Source organism: Ooceraea biroi, chromosome 11 (assembly GCF_003672135.1).
Source record: "Ooceraea biroi isolate clonal line C1 chromosome 11, Obir_v5.4, whole genome shotgun sequence".
In the NCBI taxonomy this organism is placed as follows: Eukaryota; Metazoa; Arthropoda; class Insecta; order Hymenoptera; family Formicidae; genus Ooceraea; species Ooceraea biroi.
The window spans coordinates 10,196,864-10,213,408 of NC_039516.1; the positions used below are offsets into that span (position 1 = coordinate 10,196,864).

At 42.0% G+C, this 16,545-nt stretch overlaps 2 protein-coding genes across 3 annotated transcripts; one reads left to right on the forward strand and one right to left on the reverse strand.

Annotated features, from left to right (window-relative positions):
* The first annotated feature begins 1,378 nt into the window (after positions 1–1,378).
* On the forward strand, positions 1,379–14,329 carry LOC105278743 (WASH complex subunit 2A). Of its 2 annotated transcripts, XM_011338050.3 has the most exons (13): positions 1,379–1,850; positions 2,248–2,376; positions 2,445–2,633; positions 2,723–2,877; positions 2,945–3,299; positions 3,376–3,499; positions 3,586–3,780; positions 3,871–4,205; positions 4,305–4,630; positions 9,874–10,448; positions 10,569–11,447; positions 11,554–11,672; positions 11,803–14,329. In XM_011338050.3, the coding sequence occupies exons 1-13, from the start codon at positions 1,848–1,850 to the stop codon at positions 13,303–13,305; spliced, it is 4,887 nt and encodes a 1,628-aa protein (XP_011336352.2). In that variant the 5' UTR covers positions 1,379–1,847; the 3' UTR covers positions 13,306–14,329. The 2 variants fall into 2 exon arrangements, with proteins under 2 accessions (XP_011336352.2, XP_026829736.1); XM_026973935.1 differs by lacking the exon at positions 1,379–1,850 and having other exon boundaries at positions 2,247–2,376; positions 2,461–2,633.
* On the reverse strand, positions 6,139–7,740 carry LOC113562983. The gene is made up of 3 exons (XM_026973936.1): positions 7,448–7,740; positions 7,001–7,100; positions 6,139–6,348 (listed from the first exon to the last, which is right to left on the reverse strand). Exons 1-3 carry the CDS (start codon positions 7,506–7,508, stop codon positions 6,249–6,251), a joined length of 261 nt encoding a protein of 86 aa, XP_026829737.1. The 5' UTR covers positions 7,509–7,740; the 3' UTR covers positions 6,139–6,248.
* Positions 14,330–16,545: the final 2,216 nt, after the last annotated feature.

Below are 16,545 nucleotides of genomic sequence, written 5' to 3' on the forward strand. Positions count from 1 at the left end.
GATGTAAATAACCTTGGTGCATCTCGAACGTTCGAGTATTTCGTTGAAATTCCTGTTATTTAATTTACGGAAAGAGATAAATCCTTTGCGTATATTTCCAAGCGTTTCTTCCGCTTCGAAATTGATTTTTCCTTGCCGCGAGTGACACTTCTATTTATTTATCACGTATAATCGCGCGCGTATGTGTGCGTGTGTGTATTTACGTGTACAATCAGAGAGAAACCTGAGAGCGGCCACCAGCCTCCCGACGTTTGGCGCCGCCTGACAAAGTGGACGTGAACTAGTTCGTTACGCTCGGTAATGATACATGATTCGTGTCCAAACTATTCACAAGGAAGCTTTCCCATGTAAACTCTACTTTCGAACGAGTCATAGTGCGTTCGAAAGGGGAGGTAAAAATATTAATGTCGTGTTTGAGGGTTTGGGTCTATGAGCCTTGGTTTCGGAGAAATTTACATCTAAAAATGAGCATTTTCTAGCGGTACGAAAAGTACCATGAATAGCTTCGATTCGGCGTGAAGCGCGGTAGTCTAGTGGCTAAGCGCGAGACTCGTGTTTTGCCATCCGCGCAAGTTGGGTTCGAGACCGAGTCGTGATAATTTTTTTTCTTCGGATTTTTGTTTCTTTGTGTTTACATTATATTTTTTTATTATGTAAATAATAAATTATTATGTAAATAATGATTTATTATGTTTTATTATATTTTGGACGTATATGTATAATGAGACATAAACATATACATTTAACATTTGTAAACTTTTTATTTATTTATATAGTTTGTATACTGTCGAGTGTTTATTTATTATAAAATTCTGACTCATTAAAAAAAAGTGTCACAACCTCTGTGCCTATGACTGTACAGTGTTGCGGATGAAAATTTATATAAAAGCATTTATGTTTTTTATGCTTTTATATAAATTTTCCATCCGCAACACTGTACAGTTATGTCAGAATTTTATAATAAATAAACACTCGACAGTATACAAACTATATAAATAAATAAAAAGTTTACAAATGTTAAATGTATATGTTTATGTCTTATTATATACGTATACCTCCAAAATATAATAAAACATAATAAATAATTATTTACTACATTAATTTATTATGTACATAATAAAAAAATATAATGCAAACACAAAGAAACAAAAATCCGAAAAAAAAATTATCACAACTCGGTCTCGAACCCAACTCGCGCGGATGGCAAAGTACGAGTCTCGCGCTTAACCACTGGACTACCGCGCTTCGCGCTGGATTGTAGCTATTCATGGTATGTACTTTCCGTACCGCTGGAAAATGCTCACTTGTATCATTACCGAGCGTAACGAGCTAGTTCACGTCCACTTTGTCAGGCGGCGCCAAACGTCAGGAGGCTGGTGGCCGCTCTCAGGTTTCTCTCTGCTCGAACGTCGAGTATTTCGTTGAAATTGCTGTTATTTAATTTACGGAGAGAGATAAATCCTTTGCGTATATTTCCAAGCGTTTCTTCCGCTTCGAAATTAATTTTTCCTTGTCGCGAGTGACACTTCTATTTATTTATCACGTATAATCGCGCGCGTATGTGTGCGTGTGTATTTACGCGTACAATACATCGTTATCGCCGCCCCTGATGCACCGACTTCTGACAGCGCTCAGTTCGCCTTGCTCCGCCGGTCCGGTCGTTCGTGGTGCGAGTCAGCGCACGTTCCTCGTTTCATACTTTTCTTTCGCACAGCGCGGAGGTTCCGGGAAGGAGCTGGGCCGAAGGGGGTGGTTCCCGTCGACTCCGACCCGCTTAAATGTGATCGCGAGGGGAACAGTCTCGCCGTCTTCACCGTGTACTCGACGCGGGCACGAGCTGCTTCGACATGGTGAGTGAAATGTAGAACGGCATGCCGACACTCGCCCGCCGAGAATGCACTTTAGGTTAGCGCACAGGTGTATGCGCAAAAACAGCGGAACGGCGTGAACCAAACTGTGAAAAAACTACCTTCAGTTTGCGAGATCGGTCGTCCAGTCGCGGCGTTCCCTCTCGTTCGCCCGCGTGATTGTTCTTGTCGAGTCACTCTGAACTATTCTGCGACTTTCTTTTCCTCGTCCAAGCTTGATATCGATAAACGTTGGTATCTATTTCATATTTGGCTTGAGATAGATTACACGTAGCGAGATACGCGCGCTGTAGCTATTGCTCGTTTACGATCGCTCTCGTATTGATCGCAAGAAGTAGAATTGTTTCTCGATTGATCGGCGCATCTGGTCGGTCGGCAGGACGTGTCGGATGGTATAGACAAATCATGGGATCATCCCTGGACCACGGAAGAGATGAGGAAGAAGAGGAGAGAGTGGAGCCTGGCAGGTGACGTCGGACTGCTCAAGCATCTTCAGCAATTCTCAGAGGTACGATGCTCATCCCGTGACGCCCGTTTCTCGCTGTTTGTGTGCCACATTCTTGTTTTATCTTCTAGAATCTGGTATCCAAAGCCAACAAGACACAAGCCGCGCTGGACACACTAGCGACGCAGTTAAAGGAGACTGGGATACTGGTGGACAACGTCACTAATACGTCCCTAGCTCTGGCCAACACTCAATTCATTGAGAGTCGCGTGCAGGAGGATGACATAGAGCTCAAGGGGAACTTGGAAGAGAAGCAACGAGTGAGCATTTGTCTCGAGAAGCTAATATTTATGTTCCGTTGCAAAACGTAGTACGCTCTGTCATTGATAAATTCTTGTCGATTTATCAGGAAACAAAGCCCCAAGATTCGACCCCCGAGAATCTCATAGCCAGCATAAGTGAGAGCGTTAAGCAGGGCTTGAGCATAATGGACGAGAAGTACAAAGTGATGGATGTGGCTTGCAGCGACAGCGAAGAGGAAGACGATGGCGGTGTGGTATTTAGGTAAAGATTCTCATTATTTTTATCGTTGCACATCTAAAATCAACACTAAGAGTAACTATCGCTGCAGTGTTATCGTGGGACCTAACGATCCGTATCAGGATCGACCCTTGCCATACGTCATCGGCTCGGATAAGTGGATGGCATCGGACAAGGTCGGCTTGGAGAGTAGCAGCAGCGAGTCCGAGCAGGCAGACGAGGAGGAGAGAGAAGAATCGGAGAGCGACGAGAGAGAAGACGTAAATGCGAGGAAGGTGCTCAATGGCCGGCACAATCCAGAGGCGAACGCAGCGAGGTTGTCGTCCTCGAGCGACTCGGATTATAACGATCCGGACAGCAACGCCCCGTACATGAGCAACAAGGCCGTCTCTCAGAACAACATCAATTCCGCCTCCGAATCTGTCACGCCTAATAATCTGTCGAAGGTAACCAATTTCCTTTACGACGATTCTGGTCTTCTGAAACATCGAAAAACGATTCAATTCCCGTTTTTCGTTGCAGACATCGAGCGAGGCGGCGCCCAATTTCGCGGAGGAGTTGGCTAAACGATTGGGCACCGTTCGCCAGTCGCAGAAGCCTGTCACTATGAACGAGGCCGGTGAGTCGTCGATCAATCGATTCAAAGGTACGATTAACGAGTCTTGTTTGCAAAAACGCCACGGATGAAATAATTATAAAACAATTAATTCATTGAATCTCTGTCTTTCGTAGACGACCTGTTTGCATCGGAGAAGAATGACGACGTGTTCAGTGACCGCTCTGACAATTTGTTCGGCGACGAGAAGGGCCTCTTCGACGACCGGGTGTCCGCGAATCTGTGGAAGGATAGGCCGATCAGATCCTCCTACAAGAGTAGTAATATTATACCGCCCAGTATTGACGTGCCGCCACCGATTAGTATAGTTTGTACGCGTCTTTGTGTTCTTCTCACACCTTCCCACTGCTCGTTTCTCGCACTCATCTTCTTTAATCGACGATGAATCCTCGGGTTTTCAGCGACGAAACCAAAGTCAGAGATAGATGATCTGTTTGCGGATGACGATTCGGATATCTTCTCGTCGAGGAAGCCCGTGAAGAGACGCGCGAGGGAACCGACCGCTAGCGACAGTGCTTATCCTCCCGCGGGCACGGAGGACATGCCAAAGAAATTCCTGGACGTTATAGCACCCGGTGTCACCACGAGTACGCCAGAGACCAAAGTCAACTCCCCGAGTCTGTTCAGTGACGACGAGAACGACGATGCGGATCTGTTTGGCAATCCGAAGAAGCAGTCCCGCACACCCACGAGCGCACCGTCATCCACGAACACCACCCGGGAGTCGAATAAGAAGGTAAGTTGCCGGTGCGATTTGTAAGATCTCCGTGAACTGACAAAGTTCAATTTTCTTTAAAGGACACGTGATAATATTTTTTCGCATTTCCATTTGCAGAAACCAGCCGGCACGGTGTCAATATTCGGCGATGCGCTGGCGTCCGACATCGAGAGGAAACTGTCGAGCCGGATAATGCAGCGACGGCGGGAGTCCTCCGAGTCGTCGGATAGCGACGCGCCAGGGAATTCCGATAGCGCGAGGAGCAATGCCGAGGCGGTGAGAGGCCTCCTCGACGATAACATCGCGGTTGACCACAGTTCGCGGATCGCATCGGCCGAGAATCCCGTGCAGGATATATCGGCAATCGTCGAGAACATCGATAACAGCAGCGGGATATCGATGCGACCGCCCAGTATTGATAACACGGCCGGATCTGGCTTGTGGTAAGTCATCTTTCTGCTAATTTGATCTTCTCAGATGAAGATATGCGTGGGAACTAACTGAGTGTCGAATTAGAATTGCTATTGAATAGACAAGATTGTTTCAATGCGTCAAACGCACAAATGCTCGTAAAGCGAAATTTGATTAATTGGAGCACTTTGAAGCAATATCGGTAGCAGTGTCGTGTTGGGCTTAGACTTAAACTCCCTCTTAATGAAACTAAATATCAAATTAGTTAAGATTGAATATCAAGTACAAAGTTCTATCAGACGTATACGTTGAATTAAACGGTAAATATTTGAATTATATGATATTTAGACTCTCGTGTTACACGCTGGTGGAAACGTATCCGATGACACATACGGTACTAAGGTTTCCCGAGGCCAGCGACCAACAAAGAATCATCGTGGCTCTGTTGCGCATTCGTGGTCTTTCGTTGACGCGATTAACGTTTGGAATATAAATGAGATATCGTCGTGGCTGACTGCAACCGAATCGTTTGATCCCTCTTGAGAGACACTCGGGTAATTGCTTAAGAAGTACTTTCAAGAGGGATGTTTTGAAGAGACACTTTTAACGTGCTAAAATATCAATATTCTCTCGTTGCAGCCCGCGATGGGGTTCTCTTCTTTTATAGCGTTGACACGCGTGCCAAGTGCTCACGATGCCATTGAATTGATGATCCAAACATTAGTCACTCGCCTTACCCATTACGCGCTCTACCAGGCGGCGAGTAAATACCACGCGTGTCCAAGGCGAGCTTCTTCAGTGCTCTCTCAACGCGGCCGAAATGTGTCGTCCGCCGTCAGTTGTGTCGATTCTCTCCGTCTCTTGCTCTCATCGGTTTTCGGTCGTTTAATTTTGAGAAATCGCCACAAGCGTACACGAAAAATGTATTCCGAGTGATTTGGACTGAAGTGATCAAATGTCCAGAGAAAATGTTCAGTTGCAAGTATTTTCTCTTTTAATTTCAAGCTGTAACTTAAAAAGAGTCTCTGAGATCTGGAGATCGTTACGTCTTCTCTTAACTTTAAATGAGAGGCAAGTGAAAAATGCAAACGCATAAATGTCGTGCTCCGATTAATTCGGATAAAAAAATCTCCTTTTCCTGCTTATTTCAACGACTGGACAAGAGAGAGAATTGCAAGTGATGAAAATCGAGGTCGACTAGGCGAACGTATTCAGGCGAAAGTAGCGTTTATTTGCGTTACGCGTGCTGTGGATCGTGCCAGAAGCACCGTGTTCTTCGGTTAGCTCGAGGAATTTAGAGTCGTAGAGTAAAGGCTGATTGAAGAGGAAAAGTGTCATGTTGGTTTCCGTATTTCGTCGCGCGAAAGAATCTTCCTCTTGGATGTTTTCCACTAGCTACAGGAGACGTGTATGTGTGACGAGGAACTACAAATAGTGAGCAACGTAAAATATATTTGAATAAATTATCAATTATCGCGCGAAAGGATCACACGAGAGGCATCATGATTTCTATCTGCCGCCGGCAAATAACACAGGCAAGTGCAGAAACGACAATACTGTATTTCGTTGAATTCAGACAAAAGCGATATTTATTTGCGGGATTAAAAATATTTTTAACAGAGAATATTCCATTGTCCAACGTGTCCTAGTTTAATCTTGACAAATCGGTCTTGCGCAACACTCCGGGAAAGGCTTGCTAAGATCCGTCTCTTGGTAGCCGATTTCATTTCTGCACTGCATTACAGGGCATCTGGAAAGAAACGACATAAGATTGAATGTGCTGAAACGAACACTATTACCAAAATTGTGATAGAAACTATTTTGCAGATTCTGCTATGCAATAATTATTAATAAGAAATTAATAATTTAATAAGAAATACTACCTTTTAAAGAAGATATTAACAGAAACAAGATAAAGGTCTCAAAAGTATTATTTCTTATATCGCAATACATTGTTTCATTGCGGTAGGTACACCATATTCAGTAAATGGAATTATAATCTTTATGATTTCATTGTATAATATGGCTCAGAATAGCTCAGAATTTGTACATTAATCACAGATAATAACAGCAATCGTGAAAAGCGATTTTTTATCGATCTTCTATTATTAATTTGCTATTATTTTTTTATCAAGATTTCAGAATGTGCATTGGAAATCGAGAAAACCGGTTATCAAAAGGTCATTGTATGTGTAATCATCCCGGCTTTCCTGACTAAATAATTGACATTATATTAAAATAGCATCAAACATATTAAATAAGCAAAATAAATCTCCTTTAAGTTTTAATCACAGTACGAAATATATGCAATCTCGGAATAGCGCGTGGTTCCACAGAATATCCAGTTGCACTAAATGACGAGAATATCTTAAAAGACGATTTGAAATAAAATGTTCACTTACGCAAGAGAAGACATCGAACCGTTCTCGTGGCATGTGATCGTTAAGCAGTCACGATGATGTTTACCCACGGTTAGAGTTTCTTCTTTGTATTGGCAGCCACCTATGTAAAAATAGATCGTGTGAACTACATGGATAGAAAATGCAACCTGTGAGCATCTGTATACATTTCTCGCATTATTGCTCCTACATGCTACGTATTGATTTTGATATAATTATAATTACGTAGCTGAACTCATTGAAAAATCAGTCACAGAGGCACCGAGATTGCGGAACGTGAGGCACCTTGGCGTTTGCACGGCAAGATAAAGTCTCGCGGAAAAGGAGAATCGGTAACGTTCCAGAAGAATATCGTCGTCTGCGTATTCGTTACGAATTACTCTATCGCACGTCGCAATCTCGCAGCATCCGGACAATAATTTCCGTCTTCCCACGCTGATATTTATATACCTTCCACTTGTGCGAACGCGCACACCAGCAACAAGATTGCGCAGCAAACGAGAGCCCTCATCTTGATTTTTCGTTCAACAAGGAAAAGAGAGATACCAGGAAGAAGAGACGATTATCAACTCCGAAATCCGAATCCGGCTCTTATATATCGTTCCTCCCTCCCTCGTCGACGTTGACCTCTAGGAACATCTTACCTCCCATTCGGCAACGAGCACCGAACACGAGGCGCTCCGTACCATATCTCCCGTTCGTCAACGTAGCAACAGGATACAACCCATACAGCACGAAAACATTTCAGAAATATTTCAGAAGTATTTCATCTGACAGATGAAAGCATCTCATAAACATTGCAAAATGTTTCTGCAACAGTTATGAGACAACTCCGGAATAGCAAAATGTCCGCGACACTTGCATTCAAAACCTTATAGAAAGGTTGCTGAAAGGTATAGATCAATCTGCAACCTTTCTGAAACATTGCCGAAAGATTATTAAAATAGCTGAAATCTTTTTGATATATTACTAAAGGTTAATTGAAATAATTTTGAAACTTTCCTATGATGTTGCACACAAATTACATAGCTCTTATTAAAATAAATTGAAAATACTTCAGAAATTATATTTAAATTTATTATACGAGTATTCAGAAGATTGCAAATACTAAAAAGTTATAATAAAAATTATATATAAAATGTATTTATTATTTTTATTGTACGTTTTTATTTAATATTTGCAATCTGATTAATATAATAAATATGATTTCTGAAATATGCTTAATGAAAAAAATACATAATATATATAAGATGTATATAGATATGCATATATATCTATATATATAAGATATATATAGATATACACATACATAGCTAAACCAAGTATTCACCAAGTTTCCCTTTAAAAAGCGTGAATTGTTGGCACATTGACAAAGAGCCATTCTTATATTATATATTTTCCTTTTTCTTCCTCCAAATAGTTGATTAAAAGGAAAGAATTATATAGATATATAATTCTCTGTTCAACCAACACTTATATTTGAAAGAAAAAAAGGATACGTGAAGATAATGCATTTTTTTGTCAACTGGTTAGCTTCACTAAAGATCGAATACTTGGTCTAGGTATATATATATATATATAATTTTACTTTTTACAATATTCACATTTTTTCAAATTTACTGCATGTGGTAGGTTTTAGAAACATTTCTGTTGCAACATTTCATATGACATATTGCGGAATCCTTTCAGAAATGTTGCATATGAAATGTGAAATCTTGAAATGATTTTAAAACCTTCCTGAAAGCTTTCTGTATTAATCGATGCTGTATGGGAAAAAAGGTGGCAAATCAATAAATCAGATTTGATCATCGACATTAATGGTCGACGACGCATTCAACTTCGTTATTGCTTTTTCCTGGTCGCTAGGTTTCTTCATCGCGTGTCTCTCTTTTTTTCTTTCGATTTACATTCGGAGACTCTCGCAATGCCCATGTTTGCCGTTGAATTTAACATCCGAGCTCCATGTCCGTTTGTACATGTAAAACGCGCCGTTGAAGGACTTTTTTATGATTTCTTATTCGGTATCTTGCTTGAAAAGAGTCGGCGATTCAAGTTATACGGTTTGTCTCGGTAGTTTAGGCTAGTCCAAACATATTGCCACAGAAGTTCTTCATTAGTTGACTATTAAGAGACATTTAATTGCAGATAGGTAATAGTATAGGATTTCTTCATCTTTTATTTACTTTATATTTGAAAAAAGTCTCGCGAATTAAATTATTTTGAAAATATTCTTATGCCAAATCTCTTGTTCTGTACACAAGAATTCTCTCTCGATACTATATGTGCAGAAATAATTTTCTGCACAATTTATTAGATAAATATAAATAGAAAATACAATTTCTTGTTTGTCCAGTAAACCCACGAAGATTGATAATTGCGTAATGCTATGAATGTGTCTTCATCCAATTGCGATTATTTAATTCCGTTGAAGAAGTGATAAATCTCTTGTATAAATAAATCAGAGCGATCTATAAACAAAATATTGGGTGTACAGCAGGCTTGAGTTAACGAGCAAAATCGCGGGTTATCACGCGATAACGTATCACGCGCATTATGCATAACATCAAGTAGAATCGAGGTCGCAGGTCATTTATCGCAGTGCCCGTTTATCGCTGAAATTCAGACGAATTTTTAAATGAAAACAAGTTAGCACTTTATAAATATTTTCTTTACAAATATTTGCTGTGCTATTAAGAAATGCACTTATATGCACTTTTGATTGTACATATAGATCGGCATACTATGTGTATAATATATGTACGTTATACAAAATATATACACACACATATATTATTAATAGTAATATAAAATTATGTATCATGTCGAGGTGTTACATGTACAAATATTATTGTTAATAAAGTTATTAACATTCATAGGAACTTCCACCCAGAAATGTCCTCGACGAGGCTCAAGTCCGAGGAGATTTATCGCGAACGTATCGCCAGTGACAGTCTATTCGCGGCGCGAACGCTCGATCCCGCCAGCTCGGTAAACTCCAACAGCAATCAGCAGCAGCAGCAACCACGACAGCAGGAACAGCAGAACGTCTCGTCAGCGTTTTTGCAAGACGACGTTTTCGAGAACGACGATCTGTTCGGACCGCCGCCGTTGCCCTCGAAGGCGGACTCAAAGCGAACGGCGAAGTCCAAAGTCTCGTCGCTCTTCGACGACTCCGATTCCGGCGACGAGCTCTTCTCCGCGGCCAGCTCTGGCTCCAGGTCGCAGAAGAGCACAGACTTCTTTGCTGCCACGTCGTCGAACGACAAAACGAAGCCGCCTGCAAAGGGCAGCGGTTTGTTCGACGACGACATGGACATATTCGGCGGCAAAGATGCCCCGGACGTCGATATATTTGGTGCAGCCTTGAAGTCGAAATCGACGGACGCGGCTTCGGATGGCCTGTTCGGTGAGCGTGGCCCGGATTCAATAGCGCCGAAGACTCACAGCGTCGGTGAGTTAGATACACAGTTTGGTTTCCTTTAATATATTATCTTTATTTATCTTCAAGAAAGAGCGTTATAACTGCACATTTTTCATAAAATGTTGTAATACATGAGAGAAATGTTTCCAGATCAATCGCAAAGCGTAAAGACAGAGAAAAAGAAGATCAGCCTGTTTGATGACGACGACGACGGCGAGGACGGCGATTTATTCGGCACGAAGCCAACGAAATCGAAGAGCGAGCGTAAAAGCGACCTCTTCGAGGACGAGAACGATCTGTTCTCGGGCAAGACGAGTAGCAAAGAACGCACTTCTGCGGAAAAAGACAAGGCATTGACCGAACCAAAGACCGGCGTCTCTAAGAACGTCTCTAGTTTGGAAAGTGAGAAGAGAAGCAAGGACAATTTATTGGAGAACAAATTATTTTCCGAAACCACGAAAACTCGCGGTCTCTTGTTCGAGGACGACGATTACGACGATTTGTTCAGCAAGAAGGTGACAGTGATGCACGAAGACGACCGATCGAAGTCTAAATCCAAGGAAGAAGTCGGGAAAGATGTTCCTGAAGAGGCGCAAAAACCTTCTAAGGAAAGTAAGAACCCGACAGGATTCTCGGATGTAAGTCGTGTCGCCGCAGCGGCTTCGGAATCGGACATCGTCAGAGACGTAAGCGACGAGAGGCATAAAGCGGACGTCGAGGAGGCATCGGCCAGCGTCGACGAGAACGATGGCGCGACGAAGAAGAATTCGCCGCCGAGGACGCTAAACATCCAGACGACCACTTCGCCGTCGATCGAGGAGCAGAGCAATCAGCAGCAAGTGCCGCGAAGATCAGTATCCGGTAAGATAAAGAACCTGATGGGCAAGATGGGCGACTTGAAGATCCTCTCGCCGATGGACGCGCCGCCGTTGTGGCGGAAGAGCGAGGACAAGACGGACGAGGACGAGGACGCCGTGGACAGCGATAGCGGCGGCCGCACTGGCCGCGTTTCGCCTCCGAGCGTGTCGGGTAATCATCGCTTAAATAAAATAAAAGAATCTTCTACCTCGTGTACTTATGATGTTGCGTTAAATTAATTCTGAATTGATATTTTAAATGAGAATTTGCTCGGCAGAAGGCAGCGCGCGGAAGGAGTCCTCTTATTCGACAATCTCCACCACCAGCAACGCCGAAGCGGCCATAAGCTTCGACGATCTGGCTCAAGTAGAGACATTGTCCACTACTGCGTCCAAGGTATTGCATCATTTAATTAATTTGATATCTATTCATGTACAGTTATTGTTTAATTGATATTGATGACGAATCTCGGATATTTCACATGCTTTTCTTTATTAATGTTGCGTCGCATTTGATTTTATTTCAGAGTCGAGTGAGGATTCAAGCGAAGCGCCGTCCTCAGAGTCGACACGCTCGGAAATCCGCGCTCCGACACAGCGGCATCGACTTCGACACTGTCGACAATGCTCAAGACAATTCTCAGGAGGAGAGCCACGCTAGTATCTCTTCGTCCACCAAAGACTCCTTTACCGCCCCGGCCAGCGCCGCCAATCGTTTGGCTATCGGTGACACTCACCGCTCAACGATCGATCCTCCCTCGGTTGACGACAAGTCCGAGCTGGGTAGCATCAGTAAGGAAAGCTCGATGAGTGTCAATAAGAATACCTTACTGTCGCCGTCCACTGACGAAGAAGATTTGTTCGATGTACCACCAGACCTGCCGGAGGACCCGCAGAAGGAAGACACGCTGTTCGGCAGAGCGCCGATACTTTCGCCGATCGATGGCGAGCGATCGGACAAGCCGCCTATTACTGCCGAACCTCTTATAGACACCGTGATCAGAAAGGTTGACAATGATGTTGACAATGATGTGAGCGCCTCAGACGACAGAGACAGCGAATTGACGCGATCAGACATCGGCATAAAATCGGACGCGTCGAAGAGCGTCCATGAAAAGAGGAACGAGAAGCGCGAGGAAGTAGATGACGAACGGAGCGAAGCCAAGGAAGAGTCGAGCGCGGAGGAGCCGAGCGATCCTCTACGCGACAGCAGCCATGATCCGCTGAAGGATCCTAGTCAGTTGTTCGCATTCGTCACGAAAACGCCGTCGCCAGAAAAGAGCAAGAGCCTGCTGTTCTCCGAGCCCGACGACAGCCTGTTCTCCAGCACTGTGATAAAGAAGTCGAGCGAGCCGAAGAAGATCTTGGACCTGTTCGCAGACGACGACATCGGTGGCGATTTATTCTCCACGGTTCCGTCGAAGAAAACTGTGAGGAAACCGTTGCGCGACGCGAAGATCGGATTGTTCGGCGACGACAATGGCGCACAGGACGACGAGGACGACAGTCTGTTTGGCAGCACGTCCAGCAAGACGAAGCTAGACAGTCAAAAGCCTCCGAGTCTCGCTCCCGTTGGGCGCAAGAAAAATAACATTTTCGACGACGACGACGACGATGATTCCAGCCTGTTTGTCGAGTCATCCGGCCAATCACAAAAGTCGGACAGCGCCTCGTTCTCCGAGTCCAAGCCCGATCCCGCCGATAATCAAGCCAAGAGTTCGAACCTAAAGAGTATCTTCGGCGACGCGCCATGTGACGACGACGACGACCTAGATCTGTTCGCCACGAAGAAAGTTGTTCCTAAGAAAATCGCCGCGCCGTCGAAATCCCTGTTCGCGGACGATGACGACGACGACGGCGATGACGGCCATATCTTCGGCAAACAGCCAACCGCGTCGAAAGACTCGAAGACGAAGACGGCAGCAATGGCGAGTTCGAGACCGGCCGTGAAGAAACCGGTCACGAGGGACCTGAAGAAGACGGCCGAGAAGATCGTCGAGGACCCACTGAGTCTTCTTCAGGACGACTAACTTCACTTCCTCGCGGTAAATACCACTGAGATTTTCTGCGCGCCCAGCCGCGAAAGTTTACGTGTGTCTGAAAAAGTGAAAGAGACGTTGAAGATCATGAATGAAACACGAAAAGATAAGAACAGAAAGAGCGTTCTGTTCTAATATTGCATTAATTTACTTGAGCCTGGAGCGTTCTGTAAAATTAATTTCAACATAAAATTGTGTTTAACGTAGTGTACGCGCCACGATCGATCAAATTTATATACACAATCATACATGCAATATAATTCAATTTATTTATTGCATCGAAAAATGTGACAGCTCAGTCGCCAAAGATAATGTTCAAGCTTTCGATTAATCTCTGAAATTAAGAATTAAATCAATTAAGAATTCTGCGCTTAGATTGTAGATACATGTAACACTAATTAATCTATGTGTTCAAATTACGTGATACTTTAATTTAATTCTTTATATTTATTCTGGACAACAATCTTTTGTGGCTGAGCGCGCGCACAGGTATACATATCTCTTATTTTCTTGTTTACTTGTTATTTTCTTATTCGCTTTTCCTTCTTATCCATTTTGTTATGTCATACATAATCGCCCGCATGTATAAAAAGAATGCTACGTCGATAAGAGAATGCGGGCAACGTGCAATTCGCGTGCAACGGAGAGAATCTTATTCCTCGCTCTTGCCACTATTTATTGTACTCCAGTCAGATCTGGATTATCTTTTTTACGTGTGCCACATTAGGAGTCTAATTCGTCTCATCTTATTCATCGACGAAGTTGCAATAAATGTAGAAGTGCTCTACGCTTAGCATTTATTCGGGATACAACGAGTTTACACGTTTACCAGCTAAGATAATATGCGAAAGCCGTGCTCGGTGGTTCGCGCGTGCACAGTAGATGTATATTTTCTGTACCGTCGTACCCCTCATTCTCCACGTGTAAATTCATCACGCGCTTGTGATTCACATCGTGTATATATATTATCTTGATGAGTCACACAGTCAGTACAATAAAACTTATTCAACTGCTACGCGTTCAATGTGATGTAATCCTGTCGTAATCCTTCCAATCCCAGATAATGTCGAAAGGTAAAAAGATCGAAAAGCGATATAAAAATCCGACTAATAAAGGAGGAAAATGCTGGAGGACTCTTTCGACATTTCCATACAGCTAAGATATTTCTTATTTTGATATTATATACTATATATGGAAGATACAAGATAAGTTTGTGAAATAAAATAATTTTATAAAAATTAATTACCGCAAAATTTTAGATATTAATAGCTTCCACACAATTATTTATTTCATTATCATTACGGAAATGCACGTTTAAAAGAATCTAATCAAGAAATATGTAATTAAGGAAAAAACTCCATGAAATTAATATCTTATTCAAAAAAATATCTTATTCAACGCGATAGAAAGGTCATTAAAATTCAATATCGATGATCTCACGCATTTTTCAAGGAAATGCAGTCGTTGTGCACGATTTCGCACAGAAAATATCTTCTACGCGAAAACTACGGCTGCGGATTACGACGAATTCGACTAGATTTCGGGATAAAAATTACTATCCCGTTAAATCGATCTACTAAATTATTGATATATAAAATATCGTCTCTCGCCGATATACAACGCAATCTTCGTACCGGCCAGTGTACGTCGGAAACGCGCAGTATACAAAATACTATACAAAATAAACCACCGGTTGTACATCGTAATATTTATATCATCAAAGGATCCGCGCTAATTTGCTCGTCCGCGTTTTTCTGAAATAAATTCGCATCGCAGCAAGCAACGGAATGATGGTGATTACGTAACTCCGAATTTTAATTACTCGATTAATAATAGCAATGCCTGGCAGGCTTTCACGTAGATTATTATTTTTGAGACATGTGATGGACGAGATTAAATTTGACTAATTATAGTTAATCGTTGTTGTCGCACGTGATAAAACTCGATTTCGAGCATCTGTTTATGGAAATAAATTCCAATTAAAAGCAATTATCGAATGTCGATGATTATTGCTTCATATATTTGATAAAATCTATCGGATTTATATTAATCGAGTAAATTTAAATATGTCATCAAAATCTAATCAAATTAATGATAAGAAAGTTTGTCAAACTTTATCAAATCTCAGAAGAAAAGTATCGTACAAAATCATGGAAATATATATATCAATATTACGCGAGCTTCTTATTGCTAATATCTTTATAAATTTTTGGACGAGATTTGCGATCAGTAAAAATTTATAAAATTCTAACAAATAAAGCGTTCTTGCGGACGCGAATATATCAGGAAAAATATACTGTTCTTTCTCTCTTTGTCGCATCAATCTTTAAATTGACATTTAAAAATACATTTACGAATTGCCAGAGAAAGCTGGCGTGAAAAACAGGCGAAATGCATATATCGTACGATAAATCTAAATATATATTCTTATCCTATGTAATCTTATATCCTATATAATATATATCGCTCTATGTGTATTTGGTCGAAATATTTTTCAGAGATATCAAAAACGCTAAATATACAAATGGTGGTAGGTACATCACGATGATGTATCACGAGTGTCATGATAGGGCAATGATAGCTAGTAGGATGGTCTCCTTTATGCTCAATTGTGGCTCTTGAAAGCTACAAGCGGCGCTTATAATTATACGTATCTCGAGTGAAATGCACGTTCTCGCATAAAACGGTTGCTTACTGATAAGCAAGGCCGGTCGCAAGTATATCAAAGTTACGTTACATCTATGGAGCGTCTCACCAAATATCTATAAATCATGTATATCTTTCTGAGACGTTCGATAGACTTGCATTGACCTTTTCCTTTCACGTGGAAAGCGAAAAAATAATTATACAGAAACTAAACACACATACACACATACTGTCGACAATTCAATTTAATCTTTATAGATACGAGTGGATGTGCGCTCTCCCGACATTTACAAAAATGAATCCTACAGGAAGTACCTACGTATAAAAAAATTTGCGACTCGAAAAAAAGAGTATCGAAAATTGCTGTAGAAAAACGGATATAAGAATATCACTCTATCAAAAGTTTTCCGCATTCCGTTCACGTTCCCATTAATTATCCGGATCGAGTACAAAAATCGGATGTACAAATCCACGTAAAAATCTTTCGATCAAGTCTTACATACGTGGATAAAATACAAACGTGTACTACGAACGCTATATCGAAAATAGTGTACATGTATACGTGTATGCATGGGCACAGATAAA

Excerpts from the sequence above, each read along its gene's own strand:
- LOC105278743 (XM_011338050.3), top strand. Across the intron at positions 3,300-3,375 it reads CGCCTAATAATCTGTCGAAG|ACATCGAGCGAGGCGGCGCC; the intron begins GTAACCAATTTC and ends TTTTCGTTGCAG. Across the intron at positions 3,781-3,870 it reads GCCACCGATTAGTATAGTTT|CGACGAAACCAAAGTCAGAG; the intron begins GTACGCGTCTTT and ends TCGGGTTTTCAG.
- LOC113562983 (XM_026973936.1), bottom strand. The coding sequence starts at position 7,508 with ATGAGGGCTCTCGTTTGCTGCGCAATCTTGTTGCTGGTGTGCGCGTTC. Across the intron at positions 7,101-7,447 it reads CGCGTTCGCACAAGTGGAAG|GTGGCTGCCAATACAAAGAA; the intron begins GTATATAAATAT and ends ATTTTTACATAG. Across the intron at positions 6,349-7,000 it reads GGTTCGATGTCTTCTCTTGC|ATGCCCTGTAATGCAGTGCA; the intron begins GTAAGTGAACAT and ends GTTTCTTTCCAG.